Source organism: Mercenaria mercenaria, chromosome 2 (assembly GCF_021730395.1).
Source record: "Mercenaria mercenaria strain notata chromosome 2, MADL_Memer_1, whole genome shotgun sequence".
NCBI lineage: Eukaryota > Metazoa > Mollusca > Bivalvia > Venerida > Veneridae > Mercenaria > Mercenaria mercenaria.
In genome coordinates, this window is record NC_069362.1 from 47732420 (window position 1) to 47760093 (window position 27674).

At 35.0% G+C, this 27674-nt stretch overlaps 1 protein-coding gene across 1 annotated transcript in view; it reads right to left on the bottom strand.

Annotated features, from left to right (window-relative positions):
- LOC123562193 (uncharacterized) overlaps window positions 1-27674 on the bottom strand; it is a 53337-nt gene that overhangs the window by 13686 nt on the left and 11977 nt on the right. The window contains exons 14-34 of the mRNA XM_053525684.1: window positions 27382-27469; window positions 26433-26521; window positions 25576-25686; window positions 24179-24322; window positions 21420-21522; window positions 21134-21168; window positions 20372-20419; window positions 19418-19558; window positions 18927-19020; window positions 16489-16559; window positions 16043-16096; window positions 14956-15096; window positions 14301-14391; window positions 11629-11738; window positions 11257-11394; window positions 6203-6343; window positions 5118-5261; window positions 4554-4647; window positions 3261-3433; window positions 2651-2744; window positions 1185-1360 (exon numbers count right to left, since the gene is read on the bottom strand). Coding sequence (XP_053381659.1) covers window positions 1185-1360; window positions 2651-2744; window positions 3261-3433; window positions 4554-4647; window positions 5118-5261; window positions 6203-6343; window positions 11257-11394; window positions 11629-11738; window positions 14301-14391; window positions 14956-15096; window positions 16043-16096; window positions 16489-16559; window positions 18927-19020; window positions 19418-19558; window positions 20372-20419; window positions 21134-21168; window positions 21420-21522; window positions 24179-24322; window positions 25576-25686; window positions 26433-26521; window positions 27382-27469 — 2280 coding nt within the window. The remainder of the gene's footprint in view (window positions 1-1184; window positions 1361-2650; window positions 2745-3260; window positions 3434-4553; window positions 4648-5117; window positions 5262-6202; window positions 6344-11256; window positions 11395-11628; window positions 11739-14300; window positions 14392-14955; window positions 15097-16042; window positions 16097-16488; window positions 16560-18926; window positions 19021-19417; window positions 19559-20371; window positions 20420-21133; window positions 21169-21419; window positions 21523-24178; window positions 24323-25575; window positions 25687-26432; window positions 26522-27381; window positions 27470-27674) is intronic.

Here is a 27674-nt window from a genome sequence, read left to right on the forward strand (position 1 = left end):
ATCACTTGCCCCTCATTGATGTGGGTTCGAGCCTTACTCGGGGCGTTGAATTCTTCATGTGAGGAAGCCATCCAGCTGGCTTACGGAAGGTCGGTGGTTCTACCCAGGTGCCCGCTCGTGAGGAAATAATGTACGGAGGGGCACCTGGGGTCTTCCTCCACCATCAAAGCTGGAAAGTCGATATGACCTATAATTGTGTCGGTGCGACGTTAAACCCAACAAAATAAAATAAATAAATTTCATGACAAACACGTTCAAAGGCGCTTTACATATAGCAAACGCAGCCACACAGGGCGCGAAATTCATCATCTACTCGTACAGACACAGAGCGATCTGACCACAGGGACAGGGTGAGATAGGCCCCCAGAACAGATAAGAGAGAAATCCTTTTTAGACACAGACTTGTCCGGCTAACTTAGCCTAGCTCTTTGCGAATAGACAGTCTGGTTCTTTAACGTGCCGTTAATTATCTTGCCTGCACTCAAAATTACTGTTCTGGTAGATTTTCCTTGTAAACTGGCGTTATGATTACAGCTATTTGGCAATCTATAATTTTACACCTGCATTCAGAACTATAACGGACGTTTAAGCCAAGGCAGCATAATATCATGTCCCGAAAAAAAAATCTAAAATGTCTCCTATCTCTAGGCAAAAGCGATGGTAATGAATTTTGTATGTATAAAAAGAAAGTATAGAATGAATTGGCCTGTCTTGCGTCTTAAATGGCAGCTGTTTGAGACGCAGTACATATGTCGTGTACATTTTCTATGCCTCTTGTTTAGTTTAAACATATTTATTCCCAAATAGTTAACATATACATTGATACATAGTCATACAGTGAATATTGTAACTTAGGAAAGGATAAGAATGGAAGACTAGTCTTATAGAATTCTTCTCCTTCGCGGACAATTAACTTGTAGACATACTATAAATTTGTAGCTAAAATGGGACTTGAAAGAAAAAAAATGTTGTCGTTATGTTATCTGAAAACAAATGTACAAAGATTGTCAGTTCAGTATTTTTTTATGTTTTTTTTTCTTTAACAAATACTGCCTCTTGTTTGTAATGTTACGTTACAATGGAGATGTAATATACAATAATACATAATAACCTTGATTTATTTTCAACAGAGTCAACTGACAAAGGCATAATATTTTATTAATAAGAAGAATTCTAGTACTTACATATTTCTGAGCTGCTCCGGCGGGTAGATCGCTGCAAAGGGTGTAGATTGTAGCATTTATTTTCTCTGCTGAAGCGTTATTTCCCACAATACTGTCGATGCCTTGTATAATCAACTCACATATTTCACATTTTATATCCCCAACATTAGATGCTTTTTCTTCAGGTTCATCAACTGCTATATAAGAGCATAGAATATATGAGCCGTGCCATGAGAAAATCAACATAGTGGGTTTGCGACCAGCATGGATCCAGACCAGCCTGCGCATCCGCGCAGTCTGGTCAGGATCCATGCTGTTCGCTAACGGTTTCTCCAACTGCAATAGGCTTTAAAAGCGAACAGCATGGATCCTGACCAGACTGCGCGGATGCGCAGGCTGGTCTGGATCCATGCTGGTCGCAAACCCACTATGTTGATTTTCTCATGGCACGGCTCATTTTTTCTTTGAATAATTTATGTTTATATTTGGGAAATAGAATTTAGTTTTGCGTGATTTGTTGTCAAATAAAACACGGTTTTGAGTTCAGATGGGTAGTAATCTAATAACGAAGGTCGAAGGCCTGAGTTATTAATTACGACGGATCTGAACGAAAAAACGTGTTTTATTTGCCAACAAAGCAAGTCAACCTAAAATCTATTTCGAATTACACTCTATGGCACGTTCGAATTACACCAGGAAGGGATACTATACTCTAGAATCTTTTTTTAGGCGTAAATGGACGCATTACTTCCCTTGGCGCTAAAAGTAGGTCATTTTCGAAACGTGTTTTAATCGACAAGTCAATACACGGTAAAACCCTTCTTTGTTTATATTAAAAGGAAATCTTAAAAGTGTTAGAATGTACATATATACACAATAAATATTGCTTGACAGTACCCTAGAATTAAACATCTAATTGCATTAATTTGAGAATGTCTCATTAATTTGTTTGATTTGAATAACATCCAGTTTCTAGTAGATGTGTCTTTTGACGAGACCCGATACATTTTTTACAATAAATAGATAATTGTGCCCCTCACCGCTTTGGATTCAAGATTATATAAGACCAATAGTCATATTAGAATAAATGAATAATTACTTCTTAGTATGTGTATACATAAATTTACCATGTTTGTGTGTACAAACAGTGTTGTGTTGTAGCTGTGAAATAGTATGCACATAATATAATTACTATGTATAGCTACGTGCAGAATAAGAGTGTACTACCACTGACAGACTGGCAAACTTTTACCAACTTTTCTAAGAAATGACTGTTACACATGGCTTTTAATTTTGAATGTACATTGTGGCTTTACAAACACAGATAGTATATACAATCAGGTTAAAGCCACTTGATGACGACTTTTTTACATTTAAAGTTTTTAAAAATATTATTTTAGTGACATATGGGTACTGGATTTTAAAAAAAAAGATTTTCATTTATTTTAGCGTTCTATAATTTACCAAGAACAATATGGACACGATACCTGCACTGGTACAGAGTTTCAGGTCAGTACAAGCCGTCTTTGGGTCCGCTCCATTTTCTATTCCTTTAACAATAGTTGGTGCGACTGAAGTACACTGAAAGTAAAAAGTACAATTCAGTTTTACTTATTCGATCAATAATTTTGCTTGTTTCTATAGATTTTGTTTTGTGTAGATTGCTATGAACGTTACGTTTAATTCACGCAACATACTGCAACACATGAAATCCATGCAAGAGTTGAAAAAAGAGCTCACTGTCTTTAAACCACTTGCCATCATCTCTGTCGGCTCAAGTTTTACTTGTGTCATCATGTGAGGAAGCTATCAAGCTGGCTAACGGAAGATCAATGGATCTTATTAATGTCTGAACTGAAAGTTTGAACGTCATTGTTTAATTTTAAAATTGAATTGTTTCTGTGTGACTTTAAACCCAACCAAAAAGAAATAACTGTGTTATCTGCTTAAGAATACGAATATGAAGACAACATACGTCAGCAAAAAAGTGGTGCAACAAAAATACATAAAGGAAACTATAATTTGCAAACATTACAAATAGGTCTTGTTATTTCTTAGCATAAAACAAATGACTACATAATACTTTAGTCTACGTACAAATTGTTTGAATTCACCAGGTAGGGCATCGCAAAGGGCGAACATTGTAGCGTTAATTTGCGCAGTTGAAGCATTGTCCCTCACAAGATTATCAAGCGCTTCTATGATCAACTCACATATATAACATTCTACATCCCCACCGTTTTCAATCATTTCAGTGACTGTTTCAATGTCTGGAAAATGAAAATAAAGAAACCAGAAATATAGTAATACTTACTGTAGATTGGGAAATATTTTACGTTCGCGTACATTCGAGAATAGTCAAATCACTCGTGGCTATTTAATCGTTGATTCCAAAAGTATTAATTTAATAACAGCCAGGAAGCGCGAATTCTTAGCACTATGAAAAGGTCTTTTTATTTTGTATATAAAAACGTGAAATGAAACTAACGGGAAAATTACCCAGCGTTTAGTACATATTAATAGTAGCAATGGTTGTTCCGGCATCTTCGTTTCTTATAATGTGAAAACCTGACGTATCTTCTGCGTGACATTAAAGCAGATGTGTGACTTTATTTATTAATAATAAGAAATAATTTATAGAAAAAGAGTGCTTTAACACTATTTAAGCATGATGGGCGGTTATACGTCGGGCGTAATAATTTCACGAGGGCCCAGCCCGAGTGAAATTATTTGTACGACGTATTACCGCCCGAGTGTATAAATAGTGTTAAAACACGGCTTTGCTATAAATTATTTCAATTCTAATAATGCCTTTATTCTAAAACAGTAGATAAAATATAGTAGAGCTCTTTCTTGGTCGCAACAAAAACTTTGACGTCACCGCACGTTAACGTGACGTCATTCTAGCGTAAGCGTGTTTTAACAGAGACAAGCATATTAGAATGTTGTTTTAAAGATGCACAGAGAAGGATAACGTAGCTTGCGATATACTTAAGAAATGAAATGATTTTTTCGCGCTAGCGATTCATGTTTAATTTGCCGATCCTATTCTGTCGTTCATTTCGCATGAACACCGGAAAAAATAGTTTCATTTCTTATATTTACATTATATTTCCTTTCCATTTGTAAACGAGATAATATTATTAATTGCACATATTTTGTGGCATTTAACATTAAAATCAGCTTCCCGGCCATTCTGTTCACCAGACGGAACAACTGCGTATAGTCAGGGAAATTTCTACAGTTTGACAAGATGGTACTCAACTTTCAGTCAAATTGCACGTGCTTAATACTTATTGTACAAACATGTATATTTTCTTACGTTCATGCAGGAATATTTTTAAATAAAGTAGTACAGTTAAACTCTGACAAACTGGGATTTACTATTACCTGTACTGGTACAAAGTTTCATAACTGAACAAGCTGTTGTAGGATCTACTCCACTTTCCACCTCCTTCAATACAACTGGTGCAAGTATGATACACTGAAAATACAGTGTACTCTATGAGGCAATCGTATCTTTCAATACTGATAAAACTATCAATTCGTAAAGTTATTTTTACCATTATTTCTAAAATATAGGTCGCCTTGTACTATAAGTAAGAGACTCTTAACTCAACATAATTTGTTCTTGAAATACTCAAAAAGAAACTGAAAGAGTAGTCACTTAATGCAAGGTCTCACGAGGTCTCTTACGCAAGCTCCACTGTAAATCTGTTGCATGCAATTACTTAGGTAAGAAATAAGATACAAAGCGACACGATATAGAGTCAAACCCTGGGCCTAAGATTCAAGTTTAAGTATACAAAAGTTAATGCAATAACATTTATATAGACTTGAAGAAAAAGGGGATAATAAAAAAGTAAGATTTGGAATGTACATCGTTTAGCAACACAACGTATAATGATGATGTCTTGGCTGATGCTAATCAAACATACTAATGCTTTTACATACGTAAGATTTGGCACTTCCAGGCAAGTCGTTGCAAATCTTATATATGGTAGCATTGATTTTTTGTTCACTCGAGTTCTTTCCTATAATCTCATCCAGGCCTTGTATAATCAGCGTACAGATGTCACATTTGATGTCGCCAACATTCTGTTTGTAAAAAGTAAATCAATTAGTTTGTAATGAATGCTATTCTTAGGAAAATAACCAATGTCATGATTTGCAAAGAGACGCTATAATTATTACACCAGATTTATTATTATACCAGATTTATATAGCGCCCTTTTCATGATCAATTTCACGTTCAAAGGCGCTTTACATGCTTCAAATGCAGCCACACAGGGCGCATGATTCATCCTCTACTAGTACAGACAAAGAGCGATATGACCAGAGGGACAGAGTGAGACAAAGCCCCCACGACAGAGAGATCAGAAATCAGATACAGGCTTCTCCGGCTAACTTAGCCTAGCTCGTTGCGAATAGACAGCCTGGTTCTTAAACATGCCCAGTGTATAGCACTGATACACTCAAGGATTGCCTGGGTTCCTGACCAGTACACCTCTAGTTGGGTGGGAAACACTGAAAAGCGTTTCTGAAAATTCCCGGATCGAACCCCGACCTCAGGATTGGAAGGCCAGTGTGCAAACCACTGAGCTATCCGTCCACCACAATACTATAACAATGGTGCGTCTAAAATACGATCAGAATAGCAAACAATTCTAAACAACATGTAAAGTATTTGTGTAGCTAAGTGGTAACTGCATTGGCTTCATGTATGGAAAATCGTCGGTGCATACAACGGCGGAGGCTAGACTCTGAAAAAGGGGTTTCCATGACGGTAGTTACTAACTTCAAACTCGCCTGAAACAAAACTGAAGACCCGTACCTAAGGTCTTTCTTCGCCATATAAATCAACCAGCAAAGACATATAGAAGCACAAAACGCTTATTTTTTACAAAATATATTTCTGGCACAGAGACACAACTTCCGCCTCCGGCTTCGAAACACATTGTTCTTCTACATTCAAACGTTACTAACAGCTTGCATTCACATTATATAGAATATTATAATAAGTAGACATGTTTACTCACATTGTTTATATCTTCAACTTCCTCTTCCGGTGTTACGCTGGCTTCTGAACTGCTGGAACAAAGACCGATTGAGCCACATGCTTGTGTTGGATCTACACCGCTCTTCAGAGCATCAACTATTTGTGGGGCGGCTTGTAAACACTGAAATCCAAACACAAGGAGTAAATCCTGACTATTCAATTGGTGGAACTATTTTCACTCTCAGACTGAAAATGTTTTAAATGAAGCGTTTGCTCGTTACTGAATTTCTTCTGTGCAAGCGTACTAATGTAGGTCAATGGTCAAACAATTTACTCTTAAAATACTGATATGCTATAGAGCAGCTGCACAAAATAGACATAAATTTCATTTTAAAAAGAGTCTCTTGCGGTTTGTATATTACAACACCGTGTTCTCAGCTTGCCACTGCAACAGCCATTTCATTTAGACAATTGCATTTTTTTCTTACTATCGGCTAATTATTGAAGAAAAAAGATCAAGTGGATTATCGTTTTCTTTCGCTTCCTCTGGTTGGCAAACTGTTTTATTTAGTTTAAATATGTTGGTCTAAAGTACTGGATTTTGATAGGTTCATTTCTGTAATCCAATTTTTTGTTTGGTTAGGTGACATAAAAAAAAAATAAAGTTTTCTCAAGGACTGTTCACACTAACTAGGAAGTGACTTCTCAGCGTTACATGTGAAACAATCCAAGTTGCTAACGAAATATGATATTATGAGGCATATAAGGATGAAGAAGTTTCATTTCCTGATTACTTTTATTGCTTATTTTACCGACAAAAGATTTAGACCACTTTCACTGCGAATTTGCAGGTTTTAGTGTTATTCATTGAGTAAATGCCTACGTATGCTTAATTGTAAAACAGCCCAGTTTCATGGTAGCGATGCCCAATGAATAGTACTAAGAGCACTGTGAACACTGCTCACTGAGTAGTGCTCAAAGTGCCATTAGCAATCTCATTTCTATGCTCAGAGCGCCAAAATACTACTATAAACAAGCAGAATAAACAGCTTTTTTCTGTTCTTCAAACCTAGTCACGAATTTCTAAAAAAAAAAAAAAAAAAAAAATTGTGACCGTGCGACCACATACACGCATCACAGAGATACCCCTTCTCAAATGAAAAGGGGCGACAAACGTTGTCGCTACCCCTTCTCTAATGAAAAGGGGCGACAAACGTTGTCGATACCCCTTCTCTAATGAAAAAGGGGCGACAAACGTTGTCAACCTACTTGTCTGAATTCAGATATTTTTTTTATCTTACAGACAGATCGTCGGTCAACATTTTTGACACAATGTCTAAAAAATGGTTTATATACCAGTAAGTTTATAACTTTCTGATAGAAAATAACATAACTTTATTTTCAGTTTTATCATTGAAAACGAAAACTGATTATATAACTTTTAGGCAAATATGTCGCTTTTTAATTATATAAATTAATCTGATACTCATTTCTTACACTTTTAAGTAATTTAGTTAATATTATCAAAACGTTTTGAACGCGTATTTTTACGGACTATCAAAGTATATTTAGTTGTAAATATTACTGTGTTGTATATGATCTTTGCCTGAGGGCACATGCTGACAGAATAGAGTTTGATATCAGAAGGTGTCGACGTATCATTGCTAACTTATTATAATTTGATCTAAAAGCGATACTTGTTTAAATCTTTTTTTTTCGAAAATATTTTCTGCTTCTACAAGTTCAGCTAACAAACGGCCTCAATGTTTCAGACCGTGATGATGGTCAGCAAAGTTGGTGGGTTGCTTCAAAACTGGTCCCCAATTTTATGAGTGGAGTTATATCATATGTATTTGACAGTTTCAGCTAGACCCGCAACGGATATTTGTAATGAGCTATTACAGATAAAGAACGCCCAACATGAGCTGTATTTCAAACAGAACAGCTGCAGAAATATATCTTTTGCATAAGTATGGTTGAGGTCAAAGATAAAACAATCTATAGAGTAGACATTGCCAGTTTTGGCAGTGTTCTAAATAAATATGCAGAACAAGCAACATATCAAAATTGACATATGAGCCGTGCCATGAGAAAACCAACATAGTGGGTTTGCGACCAGCATGGATCCAGACCAGCCTGCGCATCCGCGCAGTCTGGTCAGGTTCCATGCTGTTCGCTAACAGTTTCTTCAATTCCAACGCGACCCGCAACGGATATTTGTAATGAGCTATAATTACAGATAAAGCACGCTCAACAGGAGCTGTATTTCAAACAGAACAGCTGCAGAAATATATCTTTTGCATAAGTATGGTTGAGGTCAAAGATGAAACAATCTATAGAGTAGACATTGCCAGTTTTGGCAGTGTTCTAAATAAATATGCTGAACAAGCAACTTATCAAAATTGACATCACAGAGATACCCCTTCTCTAACGAAAAGGGGCGACAAACGTTTGTCAACCTACTTGTCTGAATTCAGATATTATTTTTTTATCTTACAGACAGGTCGTCGGTCAACATTTTTGTTGACTATGTCTAAAGAATGGTTTATATACCAGTAGTTTATAACTTTCTGATAGGAAATAACATAAATTTATTTTCAGTTTTATCATTGAAAACTAAAACTGATTATATAACTTTTAGGCAAATATGACGCTTTTTAATTATATAAATTAATCTGAGACTCATTTCTCACACTTTTAAGTAATTTAGTTGATATTATCAAAACGTTTTGAACGCGTATTTTTACGGACTGTCAAAGTATATTTAGTTGTAAATACTACTGTGATGTATATAATCTTTGCCTGAGGGCACATGCTGACAGAATAGAGTTTGATATCAGAAGGTGTCGACGTATCATTGCTAACTTATTATAATTTGATCTAAAAGCGGTACTTGTTTAAATCTTTTTTTTTTCAAAAATATTTTCTGCTTCTACAAGTTCAACTAACCAATGGCCTCGATGTTTCAGACCGTGATGATGGTCAGCAAAGTTGGTGGGTTGCTTCAAAACTGGTCCCCATTTTTGAGAGTGGAGTTATATCATATTTATTCTATACCTATTTTATCTATCCAATCGCGAACGTTCATTTGCAACACGTGACCGTACAATATATTACGGTATTTGGATGCACGTGCGTACAAAAAATCCTGTATTTTCTGTATTTGGACGCCCGCGAGTACAAAAAAAATCCTGTATTTTCTGTATTTGGACGGTTCAACAGTCCCAAACGCGTGAAAATGTTCCGAATGTAAACCGGCTGAAGTAGGCGCTCTATGTACAGGGTTTGATTATGCGACTTAATTTGAGTTTTTTTTTGTTTTTGTTTACAACACACAAAAACGATTCAATGGATAACAATGCTATCTGATTTAGATATAATTAAAACGTTCGTTAATAAGGATCTTCACCGAACTTGCTGACAATGTTTGTGGGCATTACATCTCGGCCAATTTCGATAACCAGCCAAATTGTACCAGGCACTCTTTGATTATAGTACTTGAATTACTCGAAAAACGGGGATTTTAGCCTTGTCCGCTCTTTTAAGTCGAACAGTTTTCATCCGAACTTCACCAAACTTGCTGACAATGTTTGTTGGCATATAATATCTCAGCCAAGTATTATTACCATCCAAATCGCCAAATGGCTGTTGTAGGGAGGTTGCACCATATACTTTTTTTAATGATGATACGCAGAAAAAACAACATTCAATGAATTACGTACTACGTATGAAGTGAAATAAATATAGAATAAAAAGGTTATTTAAGGTCTAACATTGTTCTGTATAATATATATTTGCACTCATACGAAAAACTAGAAAAGAGAGGGATTCAATATTCAGTGAAACATTTTTAATTTAAACTATTATTAAAGTAAGATAAAATAGATATAGAATAAAAAGGTTATTTAACATTGTACTGTACAATACGAGATATATTTAGACTCCGTATTGTACAGAACAATGTTAAATAACCTAATAGTATTTGACAGTTTCAGCTAGACTCGCAACGGATATTTGTAATGAGCTATTACAGATAAAGAACGCCCAACATGAGCTGTATTTCAAACAGAACAAGCAACTTATCAAAATTGACATATGAGCCGTGCCATGAGAAAACCAACATAGTGGGTTTGCGACCAGCATGGATCCAGACCAGCCTGCGCATCCGCGCAGTCTGGTCAGGATCCATGCTGTTCGCTAACAGTTTCTTCAATTCCAATAGGCTTTAAAAGCGAACAGCATGGATCCTGATCAGACTGCGCGGCTGCGCAGGCTGGTCTAGATCCATGCTGGTCGCAAACCCACTATGTTGGTTTTCTCATGGAACGGCTCAATTATATTGTATAGAGATATATATATCTATTAAGTTTTAAGCTATCATGTTCTAGTTATCGGTCCAGCACCTCTAAAATTACTCAAGTAAAGTTTAATTTACTGCGTTCATTCTGGAGATAATATTGAGAACCAACTGGTTATCTGACTGGACCTAGATTTCATATTTACATATTAACTTGGGTTGAGTTCATAAACAATATTCTCTATTTATTGTACGGACACTGTCAATTCCGGATTAAGGGCCATAATTGATAATACTGGTTCGAAGCTTTTTTGATGATGATTTGATCATTTGTAAAGAAATGCTTTTACTTCTCATATAAATTGGAAAAAGCTAAGTTACAGTCGTGTAGAACTGAGCCATACATTTGTCAGATAAGGTCTTACAATATTTTCATAAGAACTGCGATGTCTTAAAGCTCTTACATTTTTATTTCGCTATACATGTTACATAGCCAACAAACACAAATTAATCTTGATGATTATGTCAGCAGTGCAAAAAATTGTTTATAACTGTCAGATGGTATTTAATAAGAATTCAATGGCAAAGTAGTTAACAATATGGCTATATAGCCAGCGATTCGGATTCGATTCCCTGTCGCGGCTGATATTCCAGCAGTGTTCAGTGATACGCGTTCCACCAGTATCGGCCTACACTGGCTGTTAGGAAGGTAAATATGACACCTAACGTGGTTTTGACTGGACACAAAATGTCTATTCTTTCCTGGTTTGGACTTTCGTCACACATGCTAAACTTACCACATCCTGTAAGGCTCCTGGAAGCTCAGAACACACTTCATATATAGTTTCGTTGACTTTTTCTATGCTAGCGTTCTGCTTTAAGACGGCATCAATTTCCTCAATAACTGCTTTACAAACCTCGCATTTAAGATCTTTCTGTAAACGAATGAAACAACTTAAAAATGATAGAAGTATGAAAGAATGAATGAACTATCTCATAACATGCAATACTTAAGTTTATTAACCTTTAGCATGCTGGAGGCACCTGATCTTGCCTTTGCGACCAGTGCAGACCAAGATCAGCCTGCACATCCGAGTATAAAAATAAAAATGAAACTAAGGATGTTTGTAACTTATGTTATAATTGTAATGATGATAAACAAGACTTACAAGATTTCCATTTTCCTGACTGTCTTTTTCAATGTTTGAGATTTCCCTGTCGTTTCTGAAATCCTTAACTTGTTTATGCACCTCCTGTGTCTTCTTCTTTTGTCTGTTATCTACGGAAATTTAAATGACTTGAAACTTAAAATGACTTGAAACATGTACTGGTTACGGCATTAGCCAAACATTGATGACAGCAGAACTACACGATAAGTAACTACATTCTACGATAACATGCTAAAAATGTTGGTGAAACTAAATGGAGTGCCATATATAAAATTATTCACGTTTTTCATCGTCTGCTAACTATTTTGTCTCCAGTTCCCGTTAGTTATTTTACTGCGTTTTCTGCTTGCAATTCACGATTTTCTCATGTTTTCAGTGCACTATATAAGTGGTTGTTAATTGATATTCTTCACTCGAGGTTGAATACTCGAATACAAAGTTTGACAGCATAACAAGTATTTTGATTATTTGTTTATTCCCTCCCACCCACCCTAACAGACATTTCAAGTTTCTTAATAGTTATTCCTGATGGCTTGTAGCTGTATTCGAATATCAAAGACAGATTTGACTTTTTGACTGTGATTTAAACAAGAGTAATCATTTAGTTCTAGAGAGATTCCTCAGGCCAGACATTACGTCTCCTTTATGTTCTGATAGAAAATAAGGTTCACAGTTACGTACCTTATATTTCAAGGGTCTTTAGACATGAACAGTTCCTTGTTAATTATTACTGTTGAGTATTCATGTATTACTAGAACTTTGAAGGCAGATATACATTTAACATTATATGAGAACATTTGAATTCTTCATGCCAGACTCCGGTATCTACATTTAGAAAGTAACATTCACAAGTACGCATTTAATTCTATATCAATATAATTTTATGCTGTTTTTTCCCATGCAATGTTATTCTTTCGTTATCAATGGAAATTGCCGTTATCCTCTTTGAGCTAGTTTTCATTGTCTTTTTGATTTTACCTTGAAAGAATGTTATGTTTTACACACTGCACATTTTTTCTTATTTTGTGGTTATTCAACGAAGCTGAGAGAGACCAGAATTGTCATCTTATATGCTGTTTAACTATTCTAGATAAGACGTGTTCAAGTTATTACATTTGGTTCATTCGGGACCTAATAGAAAACACATTTTTACAGTTTAGATTTTCATGTACATCTGATTGTATGTTTGCCTTAAATTTTGATAGTATGTTTTCAGGCTGAGTGGTGTACAAAGATAAAGATAACCACATTTACCCAGCTTCTACCGGTCGATCATCAACACATCGCACAACATCGTACCGTCTGACATTTGCAAGACAAATATATTCGTATTTTTTGTACATTGGAATGCTGTCAAATACTAAGACCTGTATCCTATATTTTTGTTTGTTGTTTTTGTAGTTAGGAACATGAAATTAGTGAATAATTGATTTACTCACGACATAGAGTGAGTATGTTGTGTTTTCGTTAATCTCGGCTCCAATTCTATGTTTATTTACAGTCGCCAGCGGTAACAAGAATGCTAGTCAGATTCGGTTTATATATAGTCGCTATCGGTTCGAAGAATGTTAGTCAATTTAGGTTTATCTGTAGTTGCAATGTTAGTCTCTTTATGTTTATTTATAGTAACCAGCGGTTGCAAGAATGTTATTCAGCTCTGATTTATATGTAGTCCCCATCGGTTCAAAGAATGTTAGTCAACATAGGTTTGTTTGTAGTCGCCACCGGTCCAAAGAATGTTAGACATTTTCAGTTTATTTATAGTCGCCGACGGTTACAAGAATGTTAGTCAGCTTATTCATAGCCGCCATTGGTTCAAAGAATACTAGTCAACTTAGGTTTATTTATAGTCGCGGGCGGGTACAAGAATGTTAGTCAGGTTAGGTTTATTCATTGTTGCCAATCGTTCAAAGAATGTTAGTCAGATTAGGTTTATCTTTAGTCGTCACTTGTTCAATAAATGTTTGTCAACTGAGGTTTACCTGTAGTGGCCATCGGTTCAAAGAATGCTAGTGAATTTAAGTTTATTTATAGTCGCCGGCGGTCTCAAGAATGTTATTTAGCTTAGGTTTATATCTAGTCCCATCTGTTACATGAATATAACTCAACTTATGTTTAGGTTTGTTTAAGACATTGCAGGATATTGAAGTGAATTCAATTTAAGAAAGTTCTGTTGTTCTTGTATGACTGGTTTTGAGTACCAATACACCGAACTCTTACCAGTACGGATAATAGTTAGTTTAATTAGAGGAACGGGAACTCAAACTCACGAGCCTTCATTTCTTAGTTTATTGTCTTCCAGTTTCTGCAGTGTTTAACTTCATCTTGGTTTACACAATGCCCTCAGTAAAGGAATCACTTTTTTAATTCAGCTCAGCTATTCTAAAAGCACTGCTGTACCCTCATTAAGGATTCATTAAACTATCACAATCAGTGGATTGGCTTGAGTCAAGAACTGTTAGTTTTAACTAGTGTATACTGTTTCCGTTTTCCTCACTCAAAACCCAACTGGACAAGATATTGACTGTGGTGTAATGTGTTAATTCATTTTTAAATCATGTGTAAGATTAACTGAATAGTTCAAATACACAAAATGTACATAACTAACAAGACAAACACAATCCAATATGAACATATTAATAGAACATTATATCTACATAAAAGCTACATACCATTACAGAGTCCAGCCAGGCTACATGTCTTTTCTGGATCAAATCCTTGTTCTACTACCGACATAATAGCTGGCACAACGTTTTGTGTGCACTAAATAAAAAAATACGTGTTTTAATATTGTCCATAGTTGCGCAGTGGCATGTACTGCATCAATACTTTTCATAATGCTTATGCGATTACGTTAAATATCAACGTTGATTTTAAAAATCAAAAATAAAAATCAGGGGCACTTGTATGTTTTATGAGGAAAAAATCACGATGTAATGATGAAAATAGGGGGAAATTTGCGTCAAATAAAAGCAAATATGATCATTTGTAGAAGAAAAATGATTAAAAATTTAATTGTTTCTAAACATTCATAGCCAATTTTAATTCGTATGTATTGAAAGCAGATCGATTTCCAATTTAGGCAGTGCTTTATTTTATAATATAATTTATGCAAATATTAAATTAACAAGTTCATGTGTATAAAAAGTACTATGCATATACATAAGGGGTGACATAGGCTACATGTAGGGCATAGCCGTGATATAAAATAAATAATTTCGGTGAAAAGATCCTATGTAAGCATAGAACGTAACCAAGCAACATAATGACTGTTCTCGCCGATACAAAACAACCAGAAAACATAATAACACGGAAAATATATTATACCAGATCCTTGATAGCTCCATCTGGCAAGCCACTGCAAAGGTTATACAGTGTTTGATTGATCTTTTCATCCGTGGCATTATCTTCTAAAAATTGATCCACTATTTCAATCACACCTTCACATATGTCACATTCTATGTCTCCCTGTAATAGGATACATTCGGACATTTTAGATATACGCTTGCTACATCTGCTTGAAAAAAGAAATATTCGGACATTTGGATGTACACATGCTACATCTCCCTGTAATAGGATACATTCGGACATTTTAGATATAAACATGCTACATATACTTGAACAAAGAAACATTGGGACATTTTGATGTACACAAATTTCCTTTCTGGATACATTGTGCAATAAAATATTAGACGCTATAGCAATATCTTAAAGATATAAGACATATAGAATATTTGTTAGAATGCTGTATAAATGAATTGCTAAGTTTTATGTCTAAAGCATAACTGAACTGTTATGTTTTATGTCTAAAGCACATGAAACAAGTCCCTTTACAATAGTGATATTTCAGAACTAAACTAAATCTTGCCCAATAATATGACCATACCGTCTTACAAAATATATTGTCTATATTACAAACAATATTTCCTAAGTACCTGCATGTATAAAACTCGCTCTCACTAGAGGTCAGCCATTTATTTCCCAGAATTATTACCGAAGCTAACGTTTATGTCAGTATGAAGTTATTGTTTTTATTAAGGAGACAAATTGCTGTTTTATATGAGAAATAAATTGAATACCGAACTTTCGTTCTAAAGAGAAGGAAATAAGTTGGTTTTATATGAAACCCATCATCAAGCATTTCATAACGCTGAAAAAAGCAATCCTGTACCGAAAAAGATATGGCAGTTTGAAAATAAAGAATATTGCTTAAAAAATGGAGGCGCTTATGACGTCATTTATACACTGTCAGTTAAATTATTTTTATAACAAGTAACCTTTTGCGTCCCAATCAGGTGAAATAAAATCCATCTAAAGCAATACCACGCACTGCTTCTAATTAACTTTTAGCAATGTACAGTCAAATCAAATGTGTAATAAAAAGATTTTCGCAATGCTAAACCAGATATCTTACCACGTTACGTTGTGTTTTTTGTTTAGTTACAATAATCTTCAGCAAAGCAGAATCCTGAAATAACATATAAAATCATTACTGAATGCAGTGCAGCCTCTCTCAAAATATCACTAGAAGAGACCGAAACGTGTTTGTTTTGCAAAAAGTTGTTGCTATAAATTTACTTTCGTTAGATTTTTTTTAATGGAAACTAAAATGCTCTCTTTGTAGGGTGATAGCTGTTCCTCGGAGAGTGCGTTTACCATTAGGATACTTAATATTGTTCTATAAAATGCGGTCATATATTTTGACTAGCGCCCACTTTAAACAAAACCATAATGGACGAGCACAACGTCTGCGAGTCCTTCGGTTTGTCTGGAAGTTTCAAACAACATGAAATATAAATGAAGCGAGACATAAAACTCATTTTTAACATATAAAAGGTAAAGAAGAAATACTGTACTGACCACGTTGTTTGTTCTGGTGTCTTTTTCACGAATAATTTTCTTTTTCAACTGCGCTTTGCCTCTTACTTTACCTGGAATATATATAAACACGTTTATTACAAAATGTTAACAAGCACGTTTATTGCAATATGTAAATAAACACATTTATTGCAGAATTACTCTTTTAAACATTTTATGATAAACATGTACGATTATGTATATACATATAATATGTGTATTCGTGACCACATGTTTATACCTTTTGCAATATGCATGTTTAAGCATATTGCAATACATTTACATTCACTAAATATTTTGTATACAAAGAAAATAGCGTTTATTTTCGTATAAACAACATTGGCATAATACAATCAAGCGTGGCTCTTTCACTGCATTACAGGGGTGTTCACTATAAACTTCTTGACTGACTAGCGAACTATGCGGACCATGATCAGCCTGCTGATCTTAGTCTGCACTGGCCGCAAAGTCAGAATCACTTGCCGCCAGCAGGCTATAGCTTAACAATCTAATTTTAAATCAGTCCTAAAGGGATCCAGTGGCAAAACAGTGGATGAAAAGTTAAACTCCTTTTAATTGACGTTTCCTATGTTTTACTGACATACTTAGTTAAGATAGATATGTCACAGGTCGATTTATTAGACTATACTAATAAATAATAAAACGCTATTAATCTGGTTCATTCTTGTTGTTTTATATCATTCGACCATTTTGAACCTTATACTGTCCGTAGTAAGTAGTGTAGATAGTTGTAGTACGATAGGGAACGTTACTCCGTGGTTCGTAGTATACTTACCATATCTCTGTAACCTTTGCACTCCTATCACTATTCTATTGTTATTCTAATTATTTTACTGTACTGACCAATCGATGCATCGATATCAACCATGACCATGTTTATGATTGATGTCTGTACATCTATCGTTCAGCGCAGCTATTATTTATTTATTAAAATATATTATTAACATATATTTTACAGGTAATAATTATGTCATGTTATTCCTTATACTTTGTTCTAAATGTTCATATACTTTTTATGTAACTTAGTGCTGATTATACCATGTTTCTAAGATGTTTTGTAATGTCGTCCGTCGGTTCAGTCATTGTCATAGTTGTCATTATTATACATGTATGTTTACATTTCATTTGATAAATATGTTTGATGACCATGTTTATGATTGATGTCTGTACATCTATCGTTCAGCGCAGCTATTATTTATCTATTAAAATATATTATTAACATATATTTTACAGATCCTGTTGTTTCTCTACCTTGCGGTGAGAACCTACGACCCACCTATGATAAACGCCATAGTATACATGTATATATCAACACCACAATAATAAGTACTATGGCAAAGGCCGATACATAAACAAAAAGACACATCGGTGACACTGGCGCCCAACGTGGGACCGTGACGGCATTACACTGGTTAGTCTCCGACGCCTGTAATTGCTTATATATAATGTACCCGCTGAAATTCGAGGACGAATTTCAAAATGGTGGGGAAATATGTCACGGTATAGAACTTGAATATTTAAACGGGGAGAAAGTGTGTAGGTGGCCGGGTAGCTCAGTCGGTAGAGCATTGGAACGGTATTCCGAGGCCCCGGGTTCGAGTCCCGGTCTGGCTGCACATTTTTCTCACCCTGTGACATTTGGCGCCTAACGTGGGACCGTGACGGCATTACACTGGTTAGTCTCCGACGCCTGTAATTGCTTATATATAAAGTACCCGCTGAAATTCGAGGACGAATTTCAAAATGGTGGGGAAATATGTCACGGTATAGAACTTGAATATTTAAACGGGGAGAAAGTGTGTAGGTGGCCGGGTAGCTCAGTCGGTAGAGCATTGGAACGGTATTCCGAGGCCCCGGGTTCGAGTCCCGGTCTGGCTGCACATTTTTCTCACCCTGTGACAGATATATTGTTTGTTAGTTTTACGACATAATTTATTTATTATGTTTGCTACTGTCTGCAACGTGACATACGTATCTTAGGTTCGAAAAACACGTAGAAGTTTCATTTCCCTTTTTTCTTTTTTTCAATGTTATTCATTATTATCAGGGACGAGGTAGATAATAAGAATGTCATGGTCAGATAATTGCCCCGGGTAATTTGTCACATGTTTTCGCGACATTACAACATTATATTCATGTAGCGACTATCGTAGCGAGATTTGATTCGATTAAATAGCCCCTTTCTGTGTTTTTAGTTGGCTGAGTAGTTCAATATAGATAAATCGCGGAATTGTCGCTTGAAAAAAAAATACAATTTTAAATAACAAAAAAATAATATTATTTTCATGGAAACGATTAAACTGGATAAAATGTAATATTCAATTTAATATATTAAGGAAAATACAGTGACAAAGTTCGATCGCAACACTCCAGCAGTATTTACTTGAACACTCATTTTTCATGTCTATTTTAATACGTACTTCTTCCGGAACAAAGACCTGCGTCTGTACATATCGTCTGCGGGTCAAATCCTTGCTCTACTGCCGCCATTATAGTTGGAATTTCTTGGAGGCACTACGAATATACATAAATAAGTGACTAGTATATACTATATAAATAAATGAAGTATAATCTTACACTGTGAATTATTTTCATTAGAAAATCAACTTTCTCTTCCGAATGTAGGTGTATTTTTTACAAAAAGTCATGTAATTTAAAAAAGTTGATCTGTTACAAAAGTAATTAAAACATTAACATGATTAAAGGCTTGTGTACTGTTACGTGTACCTACAAAATCTTTAGGTCAAATATATATTTTACAGTTACATTGTATATATTTAGTTATTCTTTTGTTATAAGTGAGTAATTAGAAAGATCTGGTTGAACCTTGATTATGCCGCACATGAAGAAAGCTATATTTTTGTTAGTGTTCTGAAAATGTTTGCTAGGGTGTAAAATCAAGGAGAAATACCAGATCTTTGAATCCTCCGTCCGGTAAGCCACTACATAGATTATATAAGGTCTGGTTGATCTTTTCGTCTGTAGCATTTTCTTCCAGCAGCTGGTCCAAAAGTTGTATCACACCTTCACATATATCACATGCCACTCCGCCCTGTGATAAATGTCTCATTATAGTAAATTTTGTATATTAAGTTTTATATTTTATAACGTATACTTCACACTCTTGTCGCTAGTTTTGATAACCGCCCGTGGAGTAAATCACTACGTAGGCAGAAGACTATGAATCGAGAGTTACATGAATCTTAAGGCAGGTGGTTAAGGTAGTGGACCTATATTGACAATCGGCAATTTACGTATCCTCCATATGTGATTTCGGCAGTCTTCGGTTTTTACGAAAAGCTGTGTTTGCGTTGAGCTACATTTACGTCCGAGGAAGGTTGAATTATAGATTTGACGCTGTCTTTAACAATATATAGTTGGTATTTTACGGCACACAATTAACGAATCTATAGTGTTCATGGATTCCATATAAATAGTATGTTATTCCCGCAGGTACATATCTTACTTGCAGGACAAAAGACCTCAAACGCCGGATTCAGCTTATACATAAATAATGTTGATACCTAGTCATTTGGTGTGCTCATACAAAGCTATTCAGATGCTGGACCTTTGAGTCTAGTCTCAAATATTTGCTTTACACTGGCACCAGAACCGCAAATGTAGCTTTGGGTGGCCTATTTTATAAAAAAATATGCCTTTTTTCAGTTTATTAAAAAATATCAAAGGAATGGTGCCTTTTTATTTATTACGCCCCTACCCTCTGTTCATAAGGGAAAAAAGGCATATTTTTTATAAAATAGGCAACCCAAAGCTACATTTGCGGTTCTGGTGCCAGTGATGCTTTATTTACATTTTAACCTTGTCTGAACCTGTGTACAAAATATAGACTAACAACAAAACTTACAACATTATGGCGTTCTTTTTCTTTAATCACACTCACCAGAGCAGATTCCTACAAAACGAATAAGTACGCAAATTAACAAATTCATATGAGCCGTGCCATGAGAAAACCAACATAGTGGGTTTGCGACCAGCATGGATCCAGACCAGCCTGCGCATCTGCGCAGTCTGGTCAGGATCCATGCTGTTCGCTTTTAGTTTCTCTAATTCCATTAGGCTTTAAAAGCGAACAGCATGGATCCTGACCAGACTGCGCGGATGCGCAGGCTGGTCTGGATCCATGCTTGTCGCAAAGCCACTATGTTGGTTGGCTTTCCCATGGCACGGCTCATATGTAATATTTTTATTATAAGGTAATATACAGCTTTTAAGGTAAATTATATCGGATAAAACTGCGTACGTCAAAAGTGGTTTACTCCTAAGAGCCAAGAATATTTCTCGAAGTGATTGAAGGACCAGGTTTTGAAATGACATAATGAATGTATGTATATAGTCAGCATATTTGCAATAAATTCGTCAACCAGTATAGCGTTTGGAAATGGCTTTTAATTCTGGGTGTGTCTAAATTTATAGTCCATGCGTATTATCAAGTTTGATTTGGTACCTGCTTTTATGCGGTAACCAAATATATTTAAAAAGGGATATAGTTTTACAATATAACGCGGCGTAAGATAGATGCTACATAGTCTAGTAATGTTCAATATCATTTTTTAAAATAATAAAAATGTCACTGACAATTTTATTTGCTTCAGTTTGGTTTTATTACCTTGTCTTCGGTAACTGATCTTTTCTGGATTTTGACTGGAAAGAATAAAACATATGAATCAAAGATATTGTATCTCTGTTTAGATAAGATGCTATCTATATATATTTCGTAGAAATATACGGCTCTAAAGAACTCCTATGTTTTATCATACTGGCAATAAAAGTGTCAACATATCAAAAAACAGGAAAAACACAAATTGAGAAATTCAATGAAAAATGAATTTCAGGAATGAACTTGCGCGGGTGATTTATAAGCTTATGCCACTGATATGTAATATAAATATTACCTTGTATTTCATCTGAGCTGCAAAGCTTGGCGGCTACACATGTCTTGTCTGGATCTAGTCCATTTTTCAGAAGTACAACAAGTTGCGGTGCGTCTTGTAGACACTGGAAAAAATGTATCATTTTAACGTAAATTAGACTGGTTAAAATCTTATGTACGTGTTTTGTTGTTCGTAAATTATCGTTTGTGTTGCTTTTTAACCTTTAACCTGCTGGTGGCAAGTAATTTTGCCTTTACGACCAGAGCAGACCACGACCAGCATGAACGGACGATCATGGTCTGCATTGTTCGCTATCCAGTCAGTAAATTTTCAGTAAACACCCTTTTGAATAATAAGTTGAAGTGCCCAAACTGAATGATAGACCGGTCCATTTTGGAAGTTTAGCAAGGTAATGGTTAAGACAGCTCAATGCAAATCGGGTCATATGGTAGCTGTAGAGGTAGACACCAGGCAAGCAATCGCACGTAATTTTGGACCCTTTTAACATGCCACATGAAATGGTTTCAATACATTCTACAATACGACTATGATTCAACTGAACAGCAGAGAAAGGCAGGCGGTTCAAACTTGGCGTCCTTACACATCAGAACACAAAGTAAAATATGCATATCATGTATTAATGTGATATTCACGTATAATGACTTAAAGCTGCTGTCAAACTGTATGACGTTACAAACTATATATTTATATATATGTCTGTTAGCTTAACTGTTGTCAAAGCTTAAGGGGACGCATATTGCTACATTCACAGTTCATATAGCAATGCGGAAGGGGTGCATATTCAAGAAATCGATGGTGGGAAAATAAAAAACATATTCCTAAACTGATATAATACTGATGGACACCTGTAATATTCAGTATTCTGTAGATAAGGATGTGGTACTATGAATGTAATAGGAAAACAGAGGTCTTTGTGAAAGTACATTCAACACAAAATATTCAGCTTTTGTATAAGGAAAAAACAGGTTTTTTACAATAACAGTGTTCCAAATAATGTTGAAGGGATGAGATTTTCTTTCTAACACACCAGGTTTGCTTAAACATGTAAAAATTTAACGCCACGTCTGTTCATCTCGGGATGGACGCCATATTTGTCATTGATAAAAAATGTAAACAAAAAAATCAGAGTGGGATTAGCATTGCAAGGGCATAACATGACATTCTACACAATGAATACCTTAGAACAGATATCTAAGATGCTACACAGGTCAGGCGGGTTAAATGCATAATGTCGATCACTTGAAATTCATCTTGAAAAGGTGGTTAATTTTAGTTTGTTTACATGGTTTTCAATTTTCCCACGACTTCTCGGCGATTCACTGCAAATGTATTACTGCGCCGGACGAAAGGTAACTCTAATAAACAACGGGAGACAACTTAGGTGTCAGCACGTGTACGATTTTTAAAAAAACATGTCGATGATTATAATTTCTTATCAAATAATGAATCCTATTCAGATATTCGTCTTTAATATTAGAAAAGTATTAATTTCTGTGGACATTTGTCAAATAATATTACTTACAGTGGACTACTTTGCGCATCAAACTGGTTTCCGCTTCAGTTGTGAGGCACTTCCGTTATACTTTTTGACAACAATAACAAAACACAAAATGAATCAATAAAGTCACTTATAAACCGACTGCTACTTAAATCAGTGTAAGTAAAGTTGTTGTTACAACATTATACATGTTCGTTACGTTATGATATAAAGTTTATCTTGAACTGCATAATCCATTAATTACGTTTAGATGATATTGCATTTACAACTTATTTGACCCCGTTTTTTACGTGAATGACAGCATTCTCGTGCAACTCGTGCAAACAGAATTATGAAAAGTATGGTGGAGAATTCAAGGACAAATTATAAATGACATTAAAGTGAGGATAACTGTATATTCGTCCAGTTTTGATCATTGACATTCCTGCTGTTTATTAGTAACTTTTGTGAACAAGATTAGAATGTTGCTTTTGCACATATACACATTGATTGGACCTCTCAACCAAATTTCATACCTTATTTTTGGGATTTTTAAGACAATACAATTCAAAAGTTTGTTGAATGTGTTTTGATATTTAAGTGCATTGTAGTTCATGAATACCAAGTTAAAAATTAATAATGACAACATTTCTATGCCTTTATTGTAAGCCACTAGACTTCTGTAATGATAAATGTTTAATGTATTAAGGGGAATATACTCTTTTAGTTTTGTAATGTGGCATTCCTTGACCACCATATCTTTTCTTATGCACTACTTTGTAAACAAACTAAATAATGTGTTTTAGCTCACATATGCGAAATGAAAAGCATGACAGTGAACTTATTCCACATTCTTTCTTTAAATTAGAATCTGTAGGACATTGATAAATGTTTGGACAAAGTGAAGCACTATTATTTTCGCACCAAAAAGTCTTAATTGTTGACTTTGAATGTACACAAGAAGTCTTATGTAATTCAACAATAACTTTCTTGTTTCAGTTTTTCTCATTTTTATTTTAGTGAGCAATCCTTTGTGTACTTATAACAGTTGAAACAGTATTCATTTCATTTACCAAAACCTTGTACTTTTTTGCAGGTAAATTTTATAATACCCCACCCACTTTTTTCTAATTTCAAAGTATGCGTCCCCTTAAATCTTATTCATCCCTTTCGAGTCTATTCATTGTCCTCAGATTGTCTCTAACCGATGGCTTCCAAAATGGGCGGTGAGCACATCATCGTTGTTCTCCTAAACCATTTTACAAAGTGTTTACGTTCTTACCACTTGTTGAAGCTGTATTCCTGTAAGCCGTGTACATATCTCATACACTGTTTTATTAACCGTCTCAATGCTTGCATTCTCTCCGGCCAGTCCATCTAAGGTGCGGATAAATACCTTGCATAGTTCGCATTCTGTTATCCCTTTCTGAAGTATAAAATTATGCAACTGGTTTAATATGTCTAGAACAAGTTTAATTATGTTGGATTTAAGTCACATCCAAACAGCTTAGGCACTTTGCGACTTTCAACGACATACCTATAATGGCATTCTTTTAGGTACCGGTTGGCATGTACTAGTAGATAGAACAGAACATCGCATACCAGCAGTAAAGCTTTTTTCACATAAATGAATTATAATAAACGGGTTTGGGTTTCGAAACCTAAAGCTGTTAGTAATACTAATTCAAAGTCTACGCCCCCAACCATTCGGTCACGTTCTGCCCTTCATAGTAATAAAGCAAAATGAATGTAGTGCATCATATACATCTTCACAAAGAGGCAGGTTACACAACATATATTAACAAAATGGTAGGTACATCAGATACAAGGACGTCAGAACAACAACGCAAAAAACAACATGCACCATTTTAAATTATTTTGAACAGTATTTTTATTCAAATATGCATAACATGATATAACATTTCTACAGATGAAATTAGGATTAGGAAAAAAAGTTGCAGTGTAACTTATCGTGTCCTCCTAAACATTTTATATTGATATGAGTAATAAAGTCTATAATAGTTATAAAACTTTAAGAGCAATAAAAATATAATATGATCCTTTGGAAGCATAAAACTCAATGAAATACAGTGTAGCAAACTCGGTTTATTCAAATCTGTTCATGAAAGGTATCAAGCGGATTTCTGTTATAATAATCATTTATCTGTTATAAATATTGAATGGACATCAAAACCACACAGACTCTTACAATATTACAAGACTGACTCATGGAAGGTATGAAAAGAAGCAGAAAATTAATACAATCTGACTAAAGTACATATCCTATTACGCTACGCATAGGATCTGAGAACGACCTATTCATTGCCTCGTTCTGACGACCCTTTCGCTAGCCAATCAGAGCCTAACTTACAACATCTTGCAAATCTACCTGTAGCCTTGACTTTTGATATTTACAATTCTTATGACATAATGTATCAGATAGCCGGTTAGCTCAGTCGGTAGGCCACTTGCTTTGTAAGCGAGGGGTCCTGGGTTCGAGCCCTGGAATAACTGCACATTTTTCTTACTCTTTGACATTCGAACATGTCTGATTGGATAAAATAAAAATAGCAATACTGGAAATCCAAAATATACAGAAGACGAATGTGAATGGGTCGTTCTCAGATCTTCGTTTAGAAGATCAAGTACTTTAGTCAGATTGAAAATTAATATACATACCAGATTTGATGCTTTTACAACTTCTTTCATCTTGTAAAGTAATGGGGATTCTTGATCAGCCGACCTACGATTTCTTGTGCGACAGGCGCCACTGCATATTCCATTCTTTACCTTGAAGGAAAGTAAAACATCAAAACTGAAAGATACAATGGTGCTACAGCGAAATATATTATCCAGTTTACATTGTGGTGAACTGGACAAAGCTTTATAATTATATAAAGTAGATTTAAGTTAATTCGACAGATCCCACTGGATCTATTCTGATCATCACAAGTCAGTACTGCTAACAACAGCCTCATTAGACTCTTGTTTTATATCTTCCGTTTTAAAGCACAATTATACCTACTTTCTTTTGAGCGTCTATAAATGGAATGAATGGTGTCACTCCGGTATTGAAGTACTTCCGGGTCGTTTTCTAGGAAGTAGTTCTTTGCAATTTTGAACTCTCCAATTTGAAGCCATCCCTATTTTGAGTGCTAACATTTCAAATGTTTTTGTCGAGACTGTGTAAATTTTGTGTCATTTCCGGTGTCTTTAACAGTTGTTTTGTCTATTTTCGGAACAGAAGGCCTTGACAGACATGAATGAAAATGTGTACAGTGATTTTAAACATTGAAGTGTAGCAAAAATGTTCGTTGTTCATGACCGTTGTTTTCTAGTCTTAAATGACGTGGATAGTGTTAAACTTTAGAAATGCAGAGCTGTCACTGTTGTAATTTTGTTGTGAAATTCAAAATACATGTCAAAAATGCTTGTTCTACTATACAGCAAAGAACTTTAAGAAGGAGAAATGATACCAGACCGACATCAAACCTCAACTGAATACAGAATTCCACGATTTTACGTTGATTACATACCTTGATGACTGTACTATCCGGAAGGTTTTCAACAAACTGTGCACACGTTTCACACTTAATTTCTTCAATTGAAGTCAATCGTGAAGTTTCTAAAAGAAAATATGGTATGAGATACACCAACTGTCGCAGAAATTATCAAAGTGATAGACTCAAAGATCAGCCTGATAAGTGAACTTGGCGGACCAAGCAATTAACACACTTTAACAGATAAAATAAGGAAACTCAGGTTATTAATTGCCATTAAACTGTACTGGAATCTTGATAAATTTGACAGAAACAGGGTGAAGATTAATATTTTGATTGTATCAAAATTATAAGCCAGCCATGTTTATTACATTTGCACGATGCTCAGGATGAAAGAGGTCTAGTTTTTGTTTTCGAAATCAGTTTAAAATTTTCAGTCCAGTTATTTCACATGAAATTGTGTCTTTCCTTTGGTAGTGGTCCAGTGAACAACAGCACATAATATGCCGTCACGGTTTTAAATACACTGTAGTAAATGATAATCAATGTCCTGTTCACTGAAGGGAATAATTTAAAGTTTTCAAAAAAATACAGAGCGACAAAATGAATTGAATCCACCCGTTTGTTCATCAGCTCAGTAATTGCTTTGGAAAAAGCTTCATCCATTTTCGGAGACCATTGAACTGTTACAAGACTTAATATAGTGACGAAGTCTTAGCTGTGTTTTGTTTCATTGGCACAATCAATTTATTCTAAGTAAGTATGACGTAAGCAGTTTTAGTTGGAATTAAGCTGGGATAGTTTTAACATGATAAGTATATATTAAATGGCTTGGTTGATTTGAGACAATAAACTTACTCGTTTCTGATATACTTTCCATTTGTAGATCATACATTATGTTCGTTATATATAATTTGGGATCACAAAATAAGCCCTTTTTGTTAAGCCATGAACTTTTAAACAATACGATAAAATAAAAAAGTACCTGTACAAAAGTTGGATGCAATGCACGTGTTTGTGGGATCCAGACCGGCGGCAACAGCTTTCTCCAACTGTGGTATAATTGCTGGGCACTTTATAGAAATTAGTATATATAATATTTATGTTAGTGGCATTACATAGAAGCAAGATAAAACTGTTCTGAGATAGTTCAACTTTAAAATTAAATCAAGACACCTTAGACCAGCAAAAGAAAAAAAGAAAAGAAAAAAAAAGAAGAGGCAGAAACGTTATAAAAGAACTATCAATGTTTTGAAAAATATTCATCACTTGTTTAAT